The sequence below is a fragment of the Zophobas morio genome, unplaced genomic scaffold (assembly GCF_036711695.1).
Source record: "Zophobas morio isolate AGI-343-1 ecotype UQ-CSIRO unplaced genomic scaffold, CSIRO_AGI_Zmor_V1 ptg000457l, whole genome shotgun sequence".
In the NCBI taxonomy this organism is placed as follows: Eukaryota; Metazoa; Arthropoda; class Insecta; order Coleoptera; family Tenebrionidae; genus Zophobas; species Zophobas morio.
In genome coordinates this window covers 66,239-89,225 of record NW_026972560.1, presented here as the reverse complement: position 1 = coordinate 89,225, position 22,987 = coordinate 66,239, and the positions used below count along the sequence as shown (strand labels likewise).

General features: G+C 33.9%; 1 protein-coding gene across 1 annotated transcript; it reads left to right on the top strand.

The window, feature by feature from the left end:
• Positions 1-18,884: 18,884 nt before the first annotated feature.
• On the top strand, positions 18,885-20,075 carry LOC135120958 (ras guanine nucleotide exchange factor P-like). The gene is made up of 3 exons (XM_064045282.1): positions 18,885-18,947; positions 19,040-19,488; positions 20,015-20,075. The coding sequence occupies exons 1-3, from the start codon at positions 18,885-18,887 to the stop codon at positions 20,073-20,075; spliced, it is 573 nt and encodes a 190-aa protein (XP_063901352.1).
• Positions 20,076-22,987: the final 2,912 nt, after the last annotated feature.

Genomic DNA, 22,987 nt, shown 5'->3' with positions numbered 1-22,987 from the left:
CTCAGAACCATCAAAAAACGTTGAAATATAGTTCAAATTCAATAAAAATCGACAAAAATACAGTTTCTAGCTAAAATTTGATGGTTTCGTTGCACTTTCCGAGCCCGTAGGGTATCTGAGTGGCTTAAAAGTACAAGAAAACACTTCAAAAGTGACGTTTCTGAAGAATTTTAACAGTTTTCTTGTATCTACGAACGCCAGAATGCATAAAATTGACCTAAACGTCTCCTTTTCCTATTCTGAGTCGATTCTGCATGCTTTAAGTGTGTTTGGTGGCTCAGAACCATCAAAAAACGTTGAAATATAGTTCAAATTCAATAAAAATCGACAAAAATACAGTTTCTAGCTAAAATTTGATGGTTTCGTTGCACTTTCCGAGCCCGTAGGGTATCTGAGTGGCTTAAAAGTACAAGAAAACACTTCAAAAGTGACGTTTCTGAAGAATTTTAACAGTTTTCTTGTATCTACGAACGCCAGAATGCATAAAATTGACCTAAACGTCTCCTTTTCCTATTCTGAGTCGATTCTGCATGCTTTAAGTGTGTTTGGTGGCTCAGAACCATCAAAAAACGTTGAAAAATAGTTCAAATTCAATAAAAATCGACAAAAATACAGTTTCTAGCTAAAATTTGATGGTTTCGTTGCACTTTCCGAGCCCGTAGGGTATCTGAGTGGCTTAAAAGTACAAGAAAACACTTCAAAAGTGACGTTTCTGAAGAATTTTAACAGTTTTCTTGTATCTACGAACGCCAGAATGCATAAAATTGACCTAAACGTCTCCTTTTCCTATTCTGAGTCGATTCTGCATGCTTTAAGTGTGTTTGGTGGCTCAGAACCATCAAAAAACGTTGAAATATAGTTCAAATTCAATAAAAATCGACAAAAATACAGTTTCTAGCTAAAATTTGATGGTTTCGTTGCACTTTCCGAGCCCGTAGGGTATCTGAGTGGCTTAAAAGTACAAGAAAACACTTCAAAAGTGACGTTTCTGAAGAATTTTAACAGTTTTCTTGTATCTACGAACGCCAGAATGCATAAAATTGACCTAAACGTCTCCTTTTCCTATTCTGAGTCGATTCTGCATGCTTTAAGTGTGTTTGGTGGCTCAGAACCATCAAAAAACGTTGAAATATAGTTCAAATTCAATAAAAATCGACAAAAATACAGTTTCTAGCTAAAATTTGATGGTTTCGTTGCACTTTCCGAGCCCGTAGGGTATCAGAGTGGCTTAAAAGTACAAGAAAACACTTCAAAAGTGACGTTTCTGAAGAATTTTAACAGTTTTCTTGTATCTACGAACGCCAGAATGCATAAAATTGACCTAAACGTCTCCTTTTCCTATTCTGAGTCGATTCTGCATGCTTTAAGTGTGTTTGGTGGCTCAGAACCATCAAAAAACGTTGAAATATAGTTCAGATTCAATAAAAATCGACAAAAATACAGTTTCTAGCTAAAATTTGATGGTTTCGTTGCACTTTCCGAGCCCGTAGGGTATCTGAGTGGCTTAAAAGTACAAGAAAACACTTCAAAAGTGACGTTTCTGAAGAATTTTAACAGTTTTCTTGTATCTACGAACGCCAGAATGCATAAAATTGACCTAAACGTCTCCTTTTCCTATTCTGAGTCGATTCTGCATGCTTTAAGTGTGTTTGGTGGCTCAGAACCATCAAAAAACGTTGAAATATAGTTCAAATTCAATAAAAATCGACAAAAATACAGTTTCTAGCTAAAATTTGATGGTTTCGTTGCACTTTCCGAGCCCGTAGGGTATCTGAGTGGCTTAAAAGTACAAGAAAACACTTCAAAAGTGACGTTTCTGAAGAATTTTAACAGTTTTCTTGTATCTACGAACGCCAGAATGCATAAAATTGACCTAAACGTCTCCTTTTCCTACTCTGAGTCGATTCTGCATGCTTTAAGTGTGTTTGGTGGCTCAGAACCATCAAAAAACGTTGAAATATAGTTCAAATTCAATAAAAATCGACAAAAATACAGTTTCTAGCTAAAATTTGATGGTTTCGTTGCACTTTCCGAGCCCGTAGGGTATCTGAGTGGCTTAAAAGTACAAGAAAACACTTCAAAAGTGACGTTTCTGAAGAATTTTAACAGTTTTCTTGTATCTACGAACGCCAGAATGCATAAAATTGACCTAAACGTCTCCTTTTCCTATTCTGAGTCGATTCTGCATGCTTTAAGTGTGTTTGGTGGCTCAGAACCATCAAAAAACGTTGAAATATAGTTCAAATTCAATAAAAATCGACAAAAATACAGTTTCTAGCTAAAATTTGATGGTTTCGTTGCACTTTCCGAGCCCGTAGGGTATCTGAGTGGCTTAAAAGTACAAGAAAACACTTCAAAAGTGACGTTTCTGAAGAATTTTAACAGTTTTCTTGTATCTACGAACGCCAGAATGCATAAAATTGACCTAAACGTCTCCTTTTCCTATTCTGAGTCGATTCTGCATGCTTTAAGTGTGTTTGGTGGCTCGGAACCATCAAAAAACGTTGAAATATAGTTCAAATTCAATAAAAATCGACAAAAATACAGTTTCTAGCTAAAATTTGATGGTTTCGTTGCATTTTCCGAGCCCGTTGGGTATCTGAGTGGCTTAAAAGTACAAGAAAACACTTCAAAAGTGACGTTTCTAAAGAATTTTAACAGTTTTCTTGTATCTACGAACGCCAGAATGCATAAAATTGACCTAAACGTCTCCTTTTCCTATTCTGAGTCGATTCTGCATGCTTTAAGTGTGTTTGGTGGCTCAGAACCATCAAAAAACGTTGAAATATAGTTCAAATTCAATAAAAATCGACAAAAATACAGTTTCTAGCTAAAATTTTATGGTTTCGTTGCACTTTCCGAGCCCGTAGGGTATCTGAGTGGCTTAAAAGTACAAGAAAACACTTCAAAAGTGACGTTTCTGAAGAATTTTAACAGTTTTCTTGTATCTACGAACGCCAGAATGCATAAAATTGACCTAAACGTCTCCTTTTCCTATTCTGAGTCGATTCTGCATGCTTTAAGTGTGTTTGGTGGCTCAGAACCATCAAAAAACGTTGAAATATAGTTCAAATTCAATAAAAATCGACAAAAATACAGTTTCTAGCTAAAATTTGATGGTTTCGTTGCACTTTCCGAGCCCGTAGGGTATCTGAGTGGCTTAAAAGTACAAGAAAACACTTCAAAAGTGACGTTTCTGAAGAATTTTAACAGTTTTCTTGTATCTACGAACGCCAGAATGCATAAAATTGACCTAAACGTCTCCTTTTCCTATTCTGAGTCGATTCTGCATGCTTTAAGTGTGTTTGGTGGCTCAGAACCATCAAAAAACGTTGAAATATAGTTCAAATTCAATAAAAATCGACAAAAATACAGTTTCTAGCTAAAATTTGATGGTTTCGTTGCACTTTCCGAGCCCGTAGGGTATCTGAGTGGCTTAAAAGTACAAGAAAACACTTCAAAAGTGACGTTTCTGAAGAATTTTAACAGTTTTCTTGTATCTACGAACGCCAGAATGCATAAAATTGACCTAAACGTCTCCTTTTCCTATTCTGAGTCGATTCTGCATGCTTTAAGTGTGTTTGGTGGCTCAGAACCATCAAAAAACGTTGAAATATAGTTCAAATTCAATAAAAATCGACAAAAATACAGTTTCTAGCTAAAATTTGATGGTTTCGTTGCACTTTCCGAGCCCGTAGGGTATCTGAGTGGCTTAAAAGTACAAGAAAACACTTCAAAAGTGACGTTTCTGAAGAATTTTAACAGTTTTCTTGTATCTACGAACGCCAGAATGCATAAAATTGACCTAAACGTCTCCTTTTCCTATTCTGAGTCGATTCTGCATGCTTTAAGTGTGTTTGGTGGCTCAGAACCATCAAAAAACGTTGAAATATAGTTCAAATTCAATAAAAATCGACAAAAATACAGTTTCTAGCTAAAATTTGATGGTTTCGTTGCACTTTCCGAGCCCGTAGGGTATCTGAGTGGCTTAAAAGTACAAGAAAACACTTCAAAAGTGACGTTTCTGAAGAATTTTAACAGTTTTCTTGTATCTACGAACGCCAGAATGTATAAAATTGACCTAAACGTCTCCTTTTCCTATTCTGAGTCGATTCTGCATGCTTTAAGTGTGTTTGGTGGCTCAGAACCATCAAAAAACGTTGAAATATAGTTCAAATTCAATAAAAATCTACAAAAATACAGTTTCTAGCTAAAATTTGATGGTTTCGTTGCACTTTCCGAGCCCGTAGGGTATCTGAGTGGCTTAAAAGTACAAGAAAACACTTCAAAAGTGACGTTTCTGAAGAATTTTAACAGTTTTCTTGTATCTACGAACGCCAGAATGCATAAAATTGACCTAAACGTCTCCTTTTCCTATTCTGAGTCGATTCTGCATGCTTTAAGTGTGTTTGGTGGCTCAGAACCATCAAAAAACGTTGAAATATAGTTCAAATTCAATAAAAATCGACAAAAATACAGTTTCTAGCTAAAGTTTGATGGTTTCGTTGCATTTTCCGAGCCCGTAGGGTATCTGAGTGGCTTAAAAGTACAAGAAAACACTTCAAAAGTGACGTTTCTGAAGAATTTTAACAGTTTTCTTGTATCTACGAACGCCAGAATGCATAAAATTGACCTAAACGTCTCCTTTTCCTATTCTGAGTCGATTCTGCATGCTTTAAGTGTGTTTGGTGGCTCAGAACCATCAAAAAACGTTGAAATATAGTTCAAATTCAATAAAAATCGACAAAAATACAGTTTCTAGCTAAAATTTGATGGTTTCGTTGCACTTTCCGAGCCCGTAGGGTATCTGAGTGGCTTAAAAGTACAAGAAAACACTTCAAAAGTGACGTTTCTGAAGAATTTTAACAGTTTTCTTGTATCTACGAACGCCAGAATGCATAAAATTGACCTAAACGTCTCCTTTTCCTATTCTGAGTCGATTCTGCATGCTTTAAGTGTGTTTGGTGGCTCAGAACCATCAAAAAACGTTGAAATATAGTTCAAATTCAATAAAAATCGACAAAAATACAGTTTCTAGCTAAAATTTGATGGTTTCGTTGCACTTTCCGAGCCCGTAGGGTATCTGAGTGGCTTAAAAGTACAAGAAAACACTTCAAAAGTGACGTTTCTGAAGAGTTTTAACAGTTTTCTTGTATCTACGAACGCCAGAATGCATAAAATTGACCTAAACGTCTCCTTTTCCTATTCTGAGTCGATTCTGCATGCTTTAAGTGTGTTTGGTGGCTCAGAACCATCAAAAAACGTTGAAATATAGTTCAAATTCAATAAAAATCGACAAAAATACAGTTTCTAGCTAAAATTTGATGGTTTCGTTGCACTTTCCGAGCCCGTAGGGTATCTGAGTGGCTTAAAAGTACAAGAAAACACTTCAAAAGTGACGTTTCTGAAGAATTTTAACAGTTTTCTTGTATCTACGAACGCCAGAATGCATAAAATTGACCTAAACGTCTCCTTTTCCTATTCTGAGTCGATTCTGCATGCTTTAAGTGTGTTTGGTGGCTCAGAACCATCAAAAAGCGTTGAAATATAGTTCAAATTCAATAAAAATCGACAAAAATACAGTTTCTAGCTAAAATTTGATGGTTTCGTTGCACTTTCCGAGCCCGTAGGGTATCTGAGTGGCTTAAAAGTACAAGAAAACACTTCAAAAGTGACGTTTCTGAAGAATTTTAACAGTTTTCTTGTATCTACGAACGCCAGAATGCATAAAATTGACCTAAACGTCTCCTTTTCCTATTCTGAGTCGATTCTGCATGCTTTAAGTGTGTTTGGTGGCTCAGAACCATCAAAAAACGTTGAAATATAGTTCAAATTCAATAAAAATCGACAAAAATACAGTTTCTAGCTAAAATTTGATGGTTTCGTTGCACTTTCCGAGCCCGTAAGGTATCTGAGTGGCTTAAAAGTACAAGAAAACACTTCAAAAGTGACGTTTCTGAAGAATTTTAACAGTTTTCTTGTATCTACGAACGCCAGAATGCATAAAATTGACCTAAACGTCTCCTTTTCCTATTCTGAGTCGATTCTGCATGCTTTAAGTGTGTTTGGTGGCTCAGAACCATCAAAAAACGTTGAAATATAGTTCAAATTCAATAAAAATCGACAAAAATACAGTTTCTAGCTAAAATTTGATGGTTTCGTTGCACTTTCCGAGCCCGTAGGGTATCTGAGTGGCTTAAAAGTACAAGAAAACACTTCAAAAGTGACGTTTCTGAAGAATTTTAACAGTTTTCTTGTATCTACGAACGCCAGAATGCATAAAATTGACCTAAACGTCTCCTTTTCCTATTCTGAGTCGATTCTGCATGCTTTAAGTGTGTTTGGTGGCTCAGAACCATCAAAAAACGTTGAAATATAGTTCAAATTCAATAAAAATCGACAAAAATACAGTTTCTAGCTAAAATTTGATGGTTTCGTTGCATTTTTCGAGCCCGTAGGGTATCTGAGTGGCTTAAAAGTACAAGAAAACACTTCAAAAGTGACGTTTCTGAAGAATTTTAACAGTTTTCTTGTATCTACGAACGCCAGAATGCATAAAATTGACCTAAACGTCTCCTTTTCCTATTCTGAGTCGATTCTGCATGCTTTAAGTGTGTTTGATGGCTCAGAACCATCAAAAAACGTTGAAATATAGTTCAAATTCAATAAAAATCGACAAAAATACAGTTTCTAGCTAAAATTTGATGGTTTCGTTGCACTTTCCGAGCCCGTAGGGTATCTGAGTGGCTTAAAAGTACAAGAAAACACTTCAAAAGTGACGTTTCTGAAGAATTTTAACAGTTTTCTTGTATCTACGAACGCCAGAATGCATAAAATTGACCTAAACGTCTCCTTTTCCTATTCTGAGTCGATTCTGCATGCTTTAAGTGTGTTTGGTGGCTCAGAACCATCAAAAAACGTTGAAATATAGTTCAAATTCAATAAAAATCGACAAAAATACAGTTTCTAGCTAAAATTTGATGGTTTCGTTGCACTTTCCGAGCCCGTAGGGTATCTGAGTGGCTTAAAAGTACAAGAAAACACTTCAAAAGTGACGTTTCTGAAGAATTTTAACAGTTTTCTTGTATCTACGAACGCCAGAATGCATAAAATTGACCTAAACGTCTCCTTTTCCTATTCTGAGTCGATTCTGCATGCTTTAAGTGTGTTTGGTGGCTCAGAACCATCAAAAAACGTTGAAATATAGTTCAAATTCAATAAAAATCGACAAAAATACAGTTTCTAGCTAAAATTTGATGGTTTCGTTGCACTTTCCGAGCCCGTAGGGTATCTGAGTGGCTTAAAAGTACAAGAAAACACTTCAAAAGTGACGTTTCTGAAGAATTTTAACAGTTTTCTTGTATCTACGAACGCCAGAATGCATAAAATTGACCTAAACGTCTCCTTTTCCTATTCTGAGTCGATTCTGCATGCTTTAAGTGTGTTTGGTGGCTCAGAACCATCAAAAAACGTTGAAATATAGTTCAAATTCAATAAAAATCGACAAAAATACAGTTTCTAGCTAAAATTTGATGGTTTCGTTGCACTTTCCGAGCCCGTAGGAGTAGTTATATAGTGGGGGTTCTAGACCAGGTCAAATGAGGTCAAACTGGTCCAGCTCCCCCATTACTTTTCATCGAGCGGTCATTGACCTTTCATTTGTTGTCGAGCTTGTCGGTGCACGTGGCTGACCTTGCCAGCTGGTCCAGCTCCCCCATTACTTTTCATCGGGCGATCATTGACCTAGTCGTTGCTCGACCTTGGTCGTTTATTGCCCTCGTTCATCTCGAGATCTATCCCCTCTTTTCGTTTAGGTCGGGGAGGGATCTCGGACGCAATCTCGCATCCCCACTTCCGTTTTATACTTGTATAAAAGTCGATGGATTCGTGTGTAAGAATTAATTAGTTTTTTGAATTCAATTATTTAACACTTAGAAATGTCATCTTTCATTTCTACCTTGAATAAAGAGTCTCACTTGCAAGCTTTTGTGAGTGCGAAAACTTTAGAAGAAAATAAAAAATTTTTAACAAAAAATTTTAGTAAACTGTCTACAAAGTACGGTGACAAGATATTTGTGCAACTTGAAGAGTCTAGAACGATACTTCCACAGAGATTTACCGAAAAATTCACCGACTCAGTGATCAGCGATCTGAACCAGAAGATCGTGAACGGCTTGAAATTGTACTTGGTAAATAGAGGTCCGATCGGTCGAACCATCAATATCGAATTTATCGAAGAATGAAGAAGGCATTGGTTCATGTGGAAAACAAATCAAGTGCAGTTAGACTGCTTCGTCGTAGATTAGAATTACATTTAAAACGAATTAGTTATTTAAAAGAAGCAATTAAAATGTATGAAATAAGAACTAAATTGAATAATCTTAAGCTGTAATAGAAATTATAATAAATATTATTTAATTCGTTCGGTGTATTATTTTCCCCAGTCTCATGTAAAAAATATTTGATTGCAAACTGTCATGAATAACAGACGTGTTTGTTTCGACAAAGTTCCGGTTATTTTCTTAATAAATGATAAAGAAAGCCGAATTAATACTTGGTTATACGATGTTAAAAGATTTCAAATGAATGTGGAACGTTTCGAATTGCAAATAAAGCCCTTAATCGAAAAAATGATGGAGAAGAAGCGAAAATTTAGAGAAACAATCGAAAAATTGGATTCAGAATTGAAAATTATTCAGCAAAGAAAATCAGTTAAATAACTGTGCACATTGCGGTTAAACCACTGCGTCGTAAATTAGATTTAAATTTAAAACTTATTAGTTTCTTAAAATGTATAAAATACGAACTAGTTTGTATAATCTTAAGCTGTAATTGAAATTATAATAAATATTGTTTATTTCGTTTGGTGTATTATTTTCCCCAGTCTCATCTAAAATTATTTAATTGGGAATAACAGCAACGAATAAAAGCCGTGTTTGCTCCGACAAAACTCCTGTTATTTTCTTAATAAATAAATGTTCATCAGCAACTTTCTGCCGATTTAAGCTTATTTGTCCGTGATTATTAGAATAAAATCTCAAATGTCAGAAGGCGAGTGTGTTGTTAAAAATTAAAAAAATTGTTACTTACGACATTGAAAACAGGCAATAAAATCATCCGTTCTCCCTCGAAAACATTCAAATACACGCACACTTCACAGAAGCCACCATTTAGTTCAACAAAACCACCTTTTTCCCAAATCTTTTCACGGTAAAATTCATAAACCGAAACACGCCGCCCGTCATTATTACAACACAGAATGAAATAACGCGATGCTGTTTCAGCAAATTCTTACGGAACTGGACGCTCTTATCTTCAATAGACAGGGACGTATTCGGAAATATTAAAAAAAAAGAATTATCGCTTGAGGGTGCCAAAGGGCAGAAAGTTTGTTAAAAAAATAAAAATGCATCCCTATAAACTAATGACACATTTGTGTAAAAATAAATGTGGGTTGGAGGTGCAATAATTGTTTAAATATAAAAAAAAAAATGTTTTACTCGAAGACGGTAAGAGATACGAGGTTCGTGCAAAGAACAAAAAAGTTCCTAAAATACGAAACACATGCACCTGTGTCGACGGTTTTTAGTTTGAGTTTAGCATTTCGGAGAAAAGGGCAAAAGTTTGTGGTGACCAAACGGAATTAGTTAAAAATTTGTTTTTTGTGTCAAAATATTTTTGGATGAATAATCAATAGGTCCATGTAATTAAATATGTGAAAATTTGAGTTTGGGGCGCAACAATTTTTGTCAAAAAAGGTTGTCAAAATTCGAAAAAAAGTTTTCCTTGAGCAGTAGGAAAGTAAATTAGAAGTTTTGGTGAAAAAAAAAAATTTAAAAAATTCAAAGAATCCAAAGAAAAATTAAAACAAAAAAAATCTCAAAAAAAAAATCCAAATTTTGAAAAGTTTGTTTTTCCACAAAATCAAATGCATATTCATGAAGTACTATCTAATCGTGTGTAAAAATGATTATGACTCATAGGTGTATCTACCGTTTAAATAGAAAAAATTTTTGTTACTCGAAAATGGTAAGAGATAGGAGGTTCGTGTATAGAGCAAAAAAGATTGACAAAAACAAATAATATCGATAGCCGTCGACGGTTTTTCGCTAACTTTTGACATGACTGTGAAAAGGGCAAAAGTTTGTGGCGCCCAAACGGTAAAACTTAAAAAATATATTTTTGTACCAAAATATTTCTGAGTGAACAGTCTATAGGTCCACTTAGCAAAATAAATATTTTTTGCTACCGTTTAGTAGTAATAACGGAAAAACGTCATAGTTCGTAAGCGGTAAGAGGTAGCATGTCGGCTCAGGGGAACGGGGAAAAGCTAAAAAAATTAAGCCATATGTTGAGCAAAAAAAATTTTCAAAAAAGTTGAAAATAAGGGAGAAAAGGGCAAAAGTTTCTAGTGTCCAAATGGTAAGAGATAGAATATCGGTTGTATACATCAAAACCTTCTTCTGGAACGAACGCATAAGTCTGCTCAAAAAAATCGATTCTGTCCACATCGACCTAGATACAGGAGCCATTTCTAGTTTTTTCGAGGTCGCTACGTAAAAATTTTTTCAGGTCGAAAAAAAGACCATCGAAAAAGGATTCGAATAAGCCCAACATGCAACACTTAAAAAAAAAAAAAAAAAAAAAAAAAAAAAAAAGCGAAATAGGTTGTTCTTTATATGTATTGTTATATGACTACTACCATCACAACTAAATATACTAAGACATTAAAAAAAAAAATTTCAAGTTAACCAAAAACGGCTTTTTGTTGAATTTTATATGAAAACAACAAAACATCATTAAAAAACGAAAATCAAAAACCTATAAACAATCATCAAAAATCACTGCTGTGGTGGTAGATCGTGATGAGTCATATCGTGCTGCTGGACAAATAATTTAAAACGTATTAAATAACTTGTTGTTGTATTAAATCGTAGTTGCTAAATCTTTCTGAATTAGTGAAACTCTTGCATTTTCGATAAGAGAAAAACAACTGAATCGTCAACTTGAAATAAAAATTAGAGAGGGAAAAAGAGTAAAAGAAGGGATTAATTTCGTATATAAATTCAAGACTATATGAAAGATGTGATTATAACTGATTAACTAGTATCAAGAGAATTAACCAATAGATATCTAGGGACATGGGTAAGGTTATATTTTTATTACAGTATGTAAATTTCATATATTTTTTTTTGTTTTGTTTAGAGGATTTTATAGTTTGCCCATACGATAGGAGCCATCGAATGCTAGAGGGGAGACTCCAGAGGCATATATTTAGGTGTCATAGGGAGGCTTGGGAAAGGGAGCGACAGCTCCGCGAAGCTGCACTTCCCAAAGCATCACCACCGATACCATCTCAACCATCAAAATGGTTCAATTCTGAACCCCCAAAAGTAACATCACTCGAAAATTGGGACGACGACGCCAGTGGGACGTACGTTCCATCGTTGAAGGATGACTTGATGCTCGACAAGACATCAATAAAGCTGCTCCTGCTCCTGCTCCTGCTGCTCTTGCTGCTCTCTCTGCCTCTGTTCGTCTTCCTCCGTAACTCCGTAAACATTACGAAGGAAAGACAAGCTTTTTCCGTGCGCCTCTAACCCCTCAAACAGTGAGGGCGTCATAGAGACGCACGGCTCCTCCAGCCCTGATATATCTAGCTGGGAAGGTGTCTGGGAGTCTTCCACAGCGGAAGTGGAGGCGTCCTCACTTTTTGTTTTTAGTTTTTCAATTTCTTCCTCAGGTAGATCTGCAAGTCTACGCAGTTTGGGCAAAGGCGGCTGAAAATAAAATAAATACTTATAAACATTTCTACATTTTATGAATATAAAAACATTTTTTTTTTTTAAATTAATCAAAAATAAAAAACCTACCTGTATCACTACATCCTGGAGGATGTTAATTTTTGGTTTCTTGAGACTCAAGGAATACTTCATATTTTTTTTTTTTCAACAATTAGCACTTAACACTAACAGACACAGAATTAAGACAAACAATTACGAGTTCCTATGCAAAATATATAGGAAAAATAATGCAGAATATGCAGAAAATAAATGGCGAAGAAGGGTGAAATGTCAAATCAGCAGTTTTACATGTCCATATATGGTCATTTAAAGATTGATTGCAATGAAGTAGGAGGGTGAAATGTCAAATCAGCAGTTTTTTCATGTCCATATATGGTCATTTAATAATTTATTGCAATTCAGCAATTCTTCAAACTATTTCCGTGTGAATTGCAATTCAGCAATTTTTTGATATTTGGTATATAAAAGTAACTTTTGTAAGCATGTGAGTACAGTTCACACATCAGATATGTTCTCATTAAAAAACACAAGTTTCATTTCTCGCAATCTTGATATATCTTCACTGAATGAAGAAAAACGTCGTATCATTCAAACAGTTGAAAGTTTGTTACATCAAAAATTTCGGTCGTCCAGAACTTTCATGGCTGGGGGATGTGCAGCGTTTCTCTTAGGTCGGACGTCTTCTTATACAGACATCGATATTTACGTCGAAGCAGATGAAAATACACAAAAATGGGCTAAGGATAACTGCGCAGACAATCACATGTCTAAATATGACTATCTTTATCAGTCCAAGTGGCCCTGCTGCTATTTGAAGTTTGATGGATTTATATTTAATATTATTTTTGTTGAACCTCGTCTTCAATTTTCGTTGGAAGCCAGAATTCTATGTATCCTTAAATCGTTCGACTTAACCGCGTGCAAAGTGGCAATACACTTTTCAAGTGGAATAAATCCTGTTCTTGTAGAATGGAAATTAACTGACCTGAACTTCGATAATGTCAAGAAAAAGGATCGCATCATTAAGTATAAGAAAAGAATTGAGAAAAATGAAAAGGAACAACGATTCGATCCCAACAGTTTGTCTATGTTGGCCTATACCGTCGTGGTAGATCATGATGACTCATATCGTGCTGCTGGACAAATACTTTGAAAGATATTTATATAACTTAATATTGTTATGCTGAATCATTGTAGTGTTGATTCCGTTAGATAAATATGTAAGAGGATATTAAATAAAACTCACAAACGTAACTAATTGTTTTATTGAACTAATATGTTTATACATTTTCAAACATTTATTGAACTATTGCATTTGCTACAGTGAGTGAAACAAATTAGTACTAAATAAAGAAACACACACACGCACAATTATTTTTGTGTGTCTTGACATGTTTCCGTTTGCCGCCTTCGAAACGATGATATATTTTTTTTAATATTTTCTGAATACGTCTCTGGCAGCGTGCGAGATCCAATGCATCGCAAGCTTTTTCGCTCTCCGTCATCTAACACCTTATTGTAATAATTTCGAAGGAATGCGGACATGTTTACGTTATTGTGGATTAATTCTGGGCGTAATTCAACGATTTCGAAACAAAATTGATATATGGCAACGATTTCATTATTTTGTACATTAATTACTGCATGTTTTTTTTTTATATATATATATATAAAATCTGGTGTGGATACAAAAGTTGAATATCCGAATTTAATTGGGTCGTATTTATTTATGTTAATTTTCAATCCCAAAATTTCATACAACGCCCAACCGGAATCCTTTTCTGCAAATTTCTCTAATTTTTTCATGATTTTATCAATGACGTTTTCTTCGTACCATTCTTTTAAATTTGTGTTTTGATCAATGTGTTATTTTTTGTTGAAAATGTTTTAATGTCTGTTTCACTAGAGTGCGGTTGAATAAAATTTGCCGAAAAAATTACATTTACCTTAAGCATTGAGTTTTTCACTTCTTTTTTAATTCTAAACATAAAGCATTTAAAAGATTGTTGAAAAAAAAACTGAAGAGGATCTTTAACATGGTGGTTACTTATAAATCCTGTACGAATTCGTTGTTGAAAGCAGGATTCGACATCTTGCCATGTTACATTAGTCACCGATTTAAATTTGTTGGTTTTAATATAGCCTTCACCAGTTTTTATAGATAATAATTGTTTTTTCTTATTTAAAAGCTTTAGGTGATAAAATTTCAAATACGTCAAGCTTGTTCCTAAGGAATTTGCGTTTTCCAATATATTTTCTCAGGGGATTTTACATTTGAGTGCTTTTCTAATTATTATTATACTGTTATAACTAAAAAAATGTTTAGTTTCTTTGATTGTTTTGATTTTACTTAAGTATTCATGAATTAGCTTAAGAGAGTTTTTACATATAACCCTCACTGATTCTTGTGATTTCATTTTTTGTCGTGAAACTTGCTCACCACAGCAGAAAAAAAAAAAAGAACACTACTATGACCCGTTGACTAGTTTTTTGTTTATATGTGAATTAATGAATGATTCACATAGATTTGATACTTCTGACTATGATTTATATAATATTTATGATATAGAACTTAAAAATAAGAAAGATGAAAATAACGGTAAGATTATGCTAGAATTTGTGGGTCTCAGATCTAAAATGTACGCATCTAGAACTGCAAGTTATGATTTCAATAAAAAATTAGTTAAGAAATCCAAAGGTAGTACAAAAGCATCACTTAAAACAATAACGTTTGAAAATTACAAAGATTGTTTATTTAATAATCGAAGTTACGAAAAATCCCAAAGACTCATCAAGTCCAAACATCATACTGTTTACACAGTAAAACAAGAAAAAGTAGTTCTCAGCCCCAATGATGACAAAAGAATTGTCATAAGATTCGCAACGGATACGAAACCTTGGGGATATCATATTTCGCACGTAATTTAAAAAAAGTGGGAATTGTCATATATAAGCAATTAAATTTCACTGATGTTGGTTATTTTATGATTACAACAATGTCTGACTTGAGACAATTTGTTGATTTACAAGCATTTTGTGCATCCGAAAGCGTGTACAAAACATATCTTAAAGCCGCTGCGAGTGATCGAACGAAATTAAATTTATTCCTTCATCTCATCGATAAAAAAGATTTTATTGTACCGGACGAAGTGTTTAAATGGATTGCCGAAAGTGAAAGTGACTTTTATACACTTGACATTTGTATTCTGCTACAAAGAAAGCAATGTGTCGATGGTTACATTGATGCATTTCTACGTGTATGCGAAAGAGACCAAATTGAAAATTTAAATTATGCTGCTTTGGAGTTTTTGATGACCACCAACTATTTGGACAATACTCTAACGTATAAATGTTTTATTTATAAATTATTGAGTGATAATCGCTGGCAGAATCTTGGAGATATATTCTATCCTGTTGAGAATATCCGGAAAAATTATCGAAGGATCGACCAGTGCGTGGATGAATTTATGTGTCGGGCTGCGTATTTGGCAAACCATAAAGCGCTCAGTACTTTCTATGAGTCTTTAGAAATAATAAATTACGATTCTTTCGCATTTCAACCTTCTCAAAATCAGGAGCACCGAAGAATTTTCAACTGGATCAAAAAGAACATTGTCAAAGGAGAAGCCAATCCTGAAATACCATTAGGATGGACAGAGGGACCGGATTCAACAAAATGGCCCTCGATTAAGTTAGATGATTATAAGAAAACTTTACATGTAATTTCTGGTAACCATGAATAAAATACACAAAAATGGGTTATATGTAGTTTTATTTACCCCCAAACATAATACAATAACAGATGAAATTATTTACATCACTCTGACGACATCTTGTGCAGGGATGTATTTTTCATTTCATCCTTATCGAAGTTCGCTGGTTTGTTTGGATAAGAACGATGTCTGGAATTCTTTAAACATATCATAGACAATTGCATACCGATTATTTGTGAAATCAACATTCATGTTTTTGTAGGGATACATGGTATCATTAAGGTACAATTTTACATCTCTCAGATTACAATGATCATATTGACTGTAGTTTTTCTTCAATTGATTTTTTCTTCCCTGTTGTAATGCAAAAATTATGTACTGTGATTTTTTTAAGAAAGCCTTAACAAAAATGGAAGGAAAAAAGCAAGGGTGGGGATTAATATGGTGTATAAATTAAAGATCACACACACACAAGAACGAATTAATAAGTTTCTTGCAAGTACATAAGTTAATACTTAACAGCAGAAATGGGTAAGCTTATACATTTTTGTTGTAGTATGTAAAGTTTTAAAAACTTTTTTTTTTTCTGTGTAGAAAAATTTATCATTTGTCCTTATGATCCTAGCCACAGGCTGTTAGAGAAGAGGTTGAGAAAACATATTTTCAACTGTCATCGGGATGCCTGGGAGAGGGAGCGAAAACTCTGGGAGGCTGAACTTCCCCTATGGATATTTACTTCGATAGGAGCAATTATTTTTGTAATCGTATTTTGTGTGTTCCTTTATTTAGGATTAATTTGTTTCAGTTATTTTAGCAAATAAAATACTCCAACAAATGTATGATTCAATAAAACAATTAGCTACTTTTGATTGTTTTATTTAATATCCTTCACCATGTTAATCTACAACAAATGTATGATTCGATAAAACAACTAGCTACTAGATTGTTTTATTTAATATACTTACTTCAACATGTTAATCTAAGAGCATCAACGCTACAATTCAATACAATATACTCCACGGGTCATAGTAGTGTTCTTTTTTTTTTTTTTTCTGCTGTGGTGAGCAAGTTTCACGACAAAAAATGAAATCACAAGAATCAGTGAGGGTTATATGTAAAAACTCTCTTAAGCTAATTCATGAATACTTAAGTAAAATCAAAACAATCAAAGAAACTAAACATTTTTTTAGTTATAACAGTATAATAATAATTAGAAAAGCACTCAAATGTAAAATCCCCTGAGAAAATATATTGGAAAACGCAAATTCCTTAGGAACAAGCTTGACGTATTTGAAATTTTATCACCTAAAGCTTTTAAATAAGAAAAAACAATTATTATCTATAAAAACTGGTGAAGGCTATATTAAAACCAACAAATTTAAATCGGTGACTAATGTAACATGGCAAGATGTCGAATCCTGCTTTCAACAACGAATTCGTACAGGATTTATAAGTAACCACCATGTTAAAGATCCTCTTCAGTTTTTTTTTCAACAATCTTTTAAATGCTTTATGTTTAGAATTAAAAAAGAAGTGAAAAACTCAATGCTTAAGGTAAATGTAATTTTTTCGGCAAATTTTATTCAACCGCACTCTAGTGAAACAGACATTAAAACATTTTCAACAAAAAATAACACATTGATCAAAACACAAATTTAAAAGAATGGTACGAAGAAAACGTCATTGATAAAATCATGAAAAAATTAGAGAAATTTGCAGAAAAGGATTCCGGTTGGGCGTTGTATGAAATTTTGGGATTGAAAATTAACATAAATAAATACGACCCAATTAAATTCGGATATTCAACTTTTGTATCCACACCAGATTTTATATATATATATATAAAAAAAAACATGCAGTAATTAATGTACAAAATAATGAAATCGTTGCCATATATCAATTTCGTTTCGAAATCGTTGAATTACGCCCAGAATTAATCCACAATAACGTAAACATGTCCGCATTCCTTCGAAATTATTACAATAAGGTGTTAGATGACGGAGAGCGAAAAAGCTTGCGATGCATTGGATCTCGCACGCTGCCAGAGACGTATTCAGAAAATATTAAAAAAAATATATCATCGTTTCGAAGGCGGCAAACGGAAACATGTCAAGACACACAAAAATAATTGTGCGTGTGTGTGTTTCTTTATTTAGTACTAATTTGTTTCACTCACTGTAGCAAATGCAATAGTTCAATAAATGTTTGAAAATGTATAAACATATTAGTTCAATAAAACAATTAGTTACGTTTGTGAGTTTTATTTAATATCCTCTTACATATTTATCTAACGGAATCAACACTACAATGATTCAGCATAACAATATTAAGTTATATAAATATCTTTCAAAGTATTTGTCCAGCAGCACGATATGAGTCATCATGATCTACCACGACGGTATAGGCCAACATAGACAAACTGTTGGGATCGAATCGTTGTTCCTTTTCATTTTTCTCAATTCTTTTCTTATACTTAATGATGCGATCCTTTTTCTTGACATTATCGAAGTTCAGGTCAGTTAATTTCCATTCTACAAGAACAGGATTTATTCCACTTGAAAAGTGTATTGCCACTTTGCACGCGGTTAAGTCGAACGATTTAAGGATACATAGAATTCTGGCTTCCAACGAAAATTGAAGACGAGGTTCAACAAAAATAATATTAAATATAAATCCATCAAACTTCAAATAGCAGCAGGGCCACTTGGACTGATAAAGATAGTCATATTTAGACATGTGATTGTCTGCGCAGTTATCCTTAGCCCATTTTTGTGTATTTTCATCTGCTTCGACGTAAATATCGATGTCTGTATAAGAAGACGTCCGACCTAAGAGAAACGCTGCACATCCCCCAGCCATGAAAGTTCTGGACGACCGAAATTTTTGATGTAACAAACTTTCAACTGTTTGAATGATACGACGTTTTTCTTCATTCAGTGAAGATATATCAAGATTGCGAGAAATGAAACTTGTGTTTTTTAATGAGAACATATCTGATGTGTGAACTGTACTCACATGCTTACAAAAGTTACTTTTATATACCAAATATCAAAAAATTGCTGAATTGCAATTCACACGGAAATAGTTTGAAGAATTGCTGAATTGCAATAAATTATTAAATGACCATATATGGACATGAAAAAACTGCTGATTTGACATTTCACCCTCCTACTTCATTGCAATCAATCTTTAAATGACCATATATGGACATGTAAAACTGCTGATTTGACATTTCACCCTTCTTCGCCATTTATTTTCTGCATATTCTGCATTATTTTTCCTATATATTTTGCATAGGAACTCGTAATTGTTTGTCTTAATTCTGTGTCTGTTAGTGTTAAGTGCTAATTGTTGAAAAAAAAAAAATATGAAGTATTCCTTGAGTCTCAAGAAACCAAAAATTAACATCCTCCAGGATGTAGTGATACAGGTAGGTTTTTTATTTTTGATTAATTTAAAAAAAAAAATGTTTTTATATTCATAAAATGTAGAAATGTTTATAAGTATTTATTTTATTTTCAGCCGCCTTTGCCCAAACTGCGTAGACTTGCAGATCTACCTGAGGAAGAAATTGAAAAACTAAAAACAAAAAGTGAGGACGCCTCCACTTCCGCTGTGGAAGACTCCCAGACACCTTCCCAGCTAGATATATCAGGGCTGGAGGAGCCGTGCGTCTCTATGACGCCCTCACTGTTTGAGGGGTTAGAGGCGCACGGAAAAAGCTTGTCTTTCCTTCGTAATGTTTACGGAGTTACGGAGGAAGACGAACAGAGGCAGAGAGAGCAGCAAGAGCAGCAGGAGCAGGAGCAGGAGCAGCAGCAACAGCAGCAGGAGGAGCAGCAACAACCGGTCCGCAAATCACCATCACCACCGACGTCTCAACCAACACCTGCCCCTGATACACCTCATCCTGCTGCACCTGATGATTCGGGTGATGAATTCGAAGACGAAGACAATGCATCTACATTATTGTATAATTTTAAGTGGAAGTGTAGGGCAGCGCAGGACAGACATAATACGCGACAAAGGGAACTAGTGCAAAAACAAAAAAAGTGCAAAAAAAACATTAAAAAATTAGCAAATCAAATTGCAACTCTCCAAAGACAGTTAGTGGAAGAACAAAGTGAATTGCGGGGTGCAGAAAACGAAATGAAAAAAAGTATTCAAAAATCCGACAAATTAAAGAAACTATATGTAAAAATAAAATGTATATAATCTCATAGTGTCAGTAGTAGTGTTAGTAGCGTTAAAAGTGTTGAAATGTTTTAGTAGTAGAATTAGTAGTGATAGTGGTGCTTGTATTGTAATAGTAATATTTATATATCAATAAATAATATAAGTATTTTATTTCGCTTGTTTTTTTTTTTTTTAAGTGTTGCATGTTGGGCAGTATATATCCAAATCAATGGTTTTGCCAAACAATATCCTGTAGCATTTTCGCTAAAATTTTTGGAACCACTATAATCGTCAATAATGGTGTAATTAGGTGACTTGCAGCGGCTTTTGTTTCTTAAGACAAATTCTTGTTTATACTGTAGTGGGATCGATGTATCGATAATATCAGGAATATTGTGACAAACCATACACGAGCATTTCTTAAACAAAAGTCCATGTTCTCCTTGGGAATGGTATCGCTGTTAGTATTTAGAGAGGTAGCTTGTAGAGATGGTAAGTTCTGGTAGGGTGGTACAAATTAACGAGTAGAGACAGACAAAAACAAAAAATTATTTTTGTTTATTTTTGCCGAACACAGCGTTATAAAAATTTATTGATGTCTTGTCGAGCATCAAGTCATCCTTCAACGATGGAACGTACGTCCCACTGGCGTCGTCGTCCCAATTTTCGAGTGATGTTACTTTTGGGGGTTCAGAATTGAACCATTTTGATGGTTGAGATGGTATCGGTGGTGATGCTTTGGGAAGTGCAGCTTCGCGGAGCTGTCGCTCCCTTTCCCAAGCCTCCCTATGACACCTAAATATATGCCTCTGGAGTCTCCCCTCTAGCATTCGATGGCTCCTATCGTATGGGCAAACTATAAAATCCTCTAAACAAAACAAAAAAAAATATATGAAATTTACATACTGTAATAAAAATATAACCTTACCCATGTCCCTAGATATCTATTGGTTAATTCTCTTGATACTAGTTAATCAGTTATAATCACATCTTTCATATAGTCTTGAATTTATATACGAAATTAATCCCTTCTTTTACTCTTTTTCCCTCTCTAATTTTTATTTCAAGTTGACGATTCAGTTGTTTTTCTCTTATCGAAAATGCAAGAGTTTCACTAATTCAGAAAGATTTAGCAACTACGATTTAATACAACAACAAGTTATTTAATACGTTTTAAATTATTTGTCCAGCAGCACGATATGACTCATCACGATCTACCACCACAGCAGTGATTTTTGATGATTGTTTATAGGTTTTTGATTTTCGTTTTTTAATGATGTTTTGTTGTTTTCATATAAAATTCAACAAAAAGCCGTTTTTGGTTAACTTGAAATTTTTTTTTTTAATGTCTTAGTATATTTAGTTGTGATGGTAGTAGTCATATAACAATACATATAAAGAACAACCTATTTCGCTTTTTTTTTTTTTTTTTTTTTTTTTTTAAGTGTTGCATGTTGGGCTTATTCGAATCCTTTTTCGATGGTCTTTTTTTCGACCTGAAAAAATTTTTACGTAGCGACCTCGAAAAAACTAGAAATGGCTCCTGTATCTAGGTCGATGTGGACAGAATCGATTTTTTTGAGCAGACTTATGCGTTCGTTCCAGAAGAAGGTTTTGATGTATACAACCGATATTCTATCTCTTACCATTTGGACACTAGAAACTTTTGCCCTTTTCTCCCTTATTTTCAACTTTTTTGAAAATTTTTTTTGCTCAACATATGGCTTAATTTTTTTAGCTTTTCCCCGTTCCCCTGAGCCGACATGCTACCTCTTACCGCTTACGAACTATGACGTTTTTCCGTTATTACTACTAAACGGTAGCAAAAAATATTTATTTTGCTAAGTGGACCTATAGACTGTTCACTCAGAAATATTTTGGTACAAAAATATATTTTTTAAGTTTTACCGTTTGGGCGCCACAAACTTTTGCCCTTTTCACAGTCATGTCAAAAGTTAGCGAAAAACCGTCGACGGCTATCGATATTATTTGTTTTTGTCAATCTTTTTTGCTCTATACACGAACCTCCTATCTCTTACCATTTTCGAGTAACAAAAATTTTTTCTATTTAAACGGTAGATACACCTATGAGTCATAATCATTTTTACACACGATTAGATAGTACTTCATGAATATGCATTTGATTTTGTGGAAAAACAAACTTTTCAAAATTTGGATTTTTTTTTTGAGATTTTTTTTGTTTTAATTTTTCTTTGGATTCTTTGAATTTTTTAAATTTTTTTTTTCACCAAAACTTCTAATTTACTTTCCTACTGCTCAAGGAAAACTTTTTTTCGAATTTTGACAACCTTTTTTGACAAAAATTGTTGCGCCCCAAACTCAAATTTTCACATATTTAATTACATGGACCTATTGATTATTCATCCAAAAATATTTTGACACAAAAAACAAATTTTTAACTAATTCCGTTTGGTCACCACAAACTTTTGCCCTTTTCTCCGAAATGCTAAACTCAAACTAAAAACCGTCGACACAGGTGCATGTGTTTCGTATTTTAGGAACTTTTTTGTTCTTTGCACGAACCTCGTATCTCTTACCGTCTTCGAGTAAAACATTTTTTTTTTTATATTTAAACAATTATTGCACCTCCAACCCACATTTATTTTTACACAAATGTGTCATTAGTTTATAGGGATGCATTTTTATTTTTTTAACAAACTTTCTGCCCTTTGGCACCCTCAAGCGATAATTCTTTTTTTTTAATATTTCCGAATACGTCCCTGTCTATTGAAGATAAGAGCGTCCAGTTCCGTAAGAATTTGCTGAAACAGCATCGCGTTATTTCATTCTGTGTTGTAATAATGACGGGCGGCGTGTTTCGGTTTATGAATTTTACCGTGAAAAGATTTGGGAAAAAGGTGGTTTTGTTGAACTAAATGGTGGCTTCTGTGAAGTGTGCGTGTATTTGAATGTTTTCGAGGGAGAACGGATGATTTTATTGCCTGTTTTCAATGTCGTAAGTAACAATTTTTTTAATTTTTAACAACACACTCGCCTTCTGACATTTGAGATTTTATTCTAATAATCACGGACAAATAAGCTTAAATCGGCAGAAAGTTGCTGATGAACATTTATTTATTAAGAAAATAACAGGAGTTTTGTCGGAGCAAACACGGCTTTTATTCGTTGCTGTTATTCCCAATTAAATAATTTTAGATGAGACTGGGGAAAATAATACACCAAACGAAATAAACAATATTTATTATAATTTCAATTACAGCTTAAGATTATACAAACTAGTTCGTATTTTATACATTTTAAGAAACTAATAAG

Excerpts from the sequence above, each read along its gene's own strand:
- LOC135120958 (XM_064045282.1), top strand. The coding sequence starts at position 18,885 with ATGAAGTATTCCTTGAGTCTCAAGAAACCAAAAATTAACATCCTCCAG. Across the intron at positions 18,948-19,039 it reads TCCAGGATGTAGTGATACAG|CCGCCTTTGCCCAAACTGCG; the intron begins GTAGGTTTTTTA and ends TTTTATTTTCAG. Across the intron at positions 19,489-20,014 it reads GACAATGCATCTACATTATT|CGGCTTTTGTTTCTTAAGAC; the intron begins GTATAATTTTAA and ends GGTGACTTGCAG.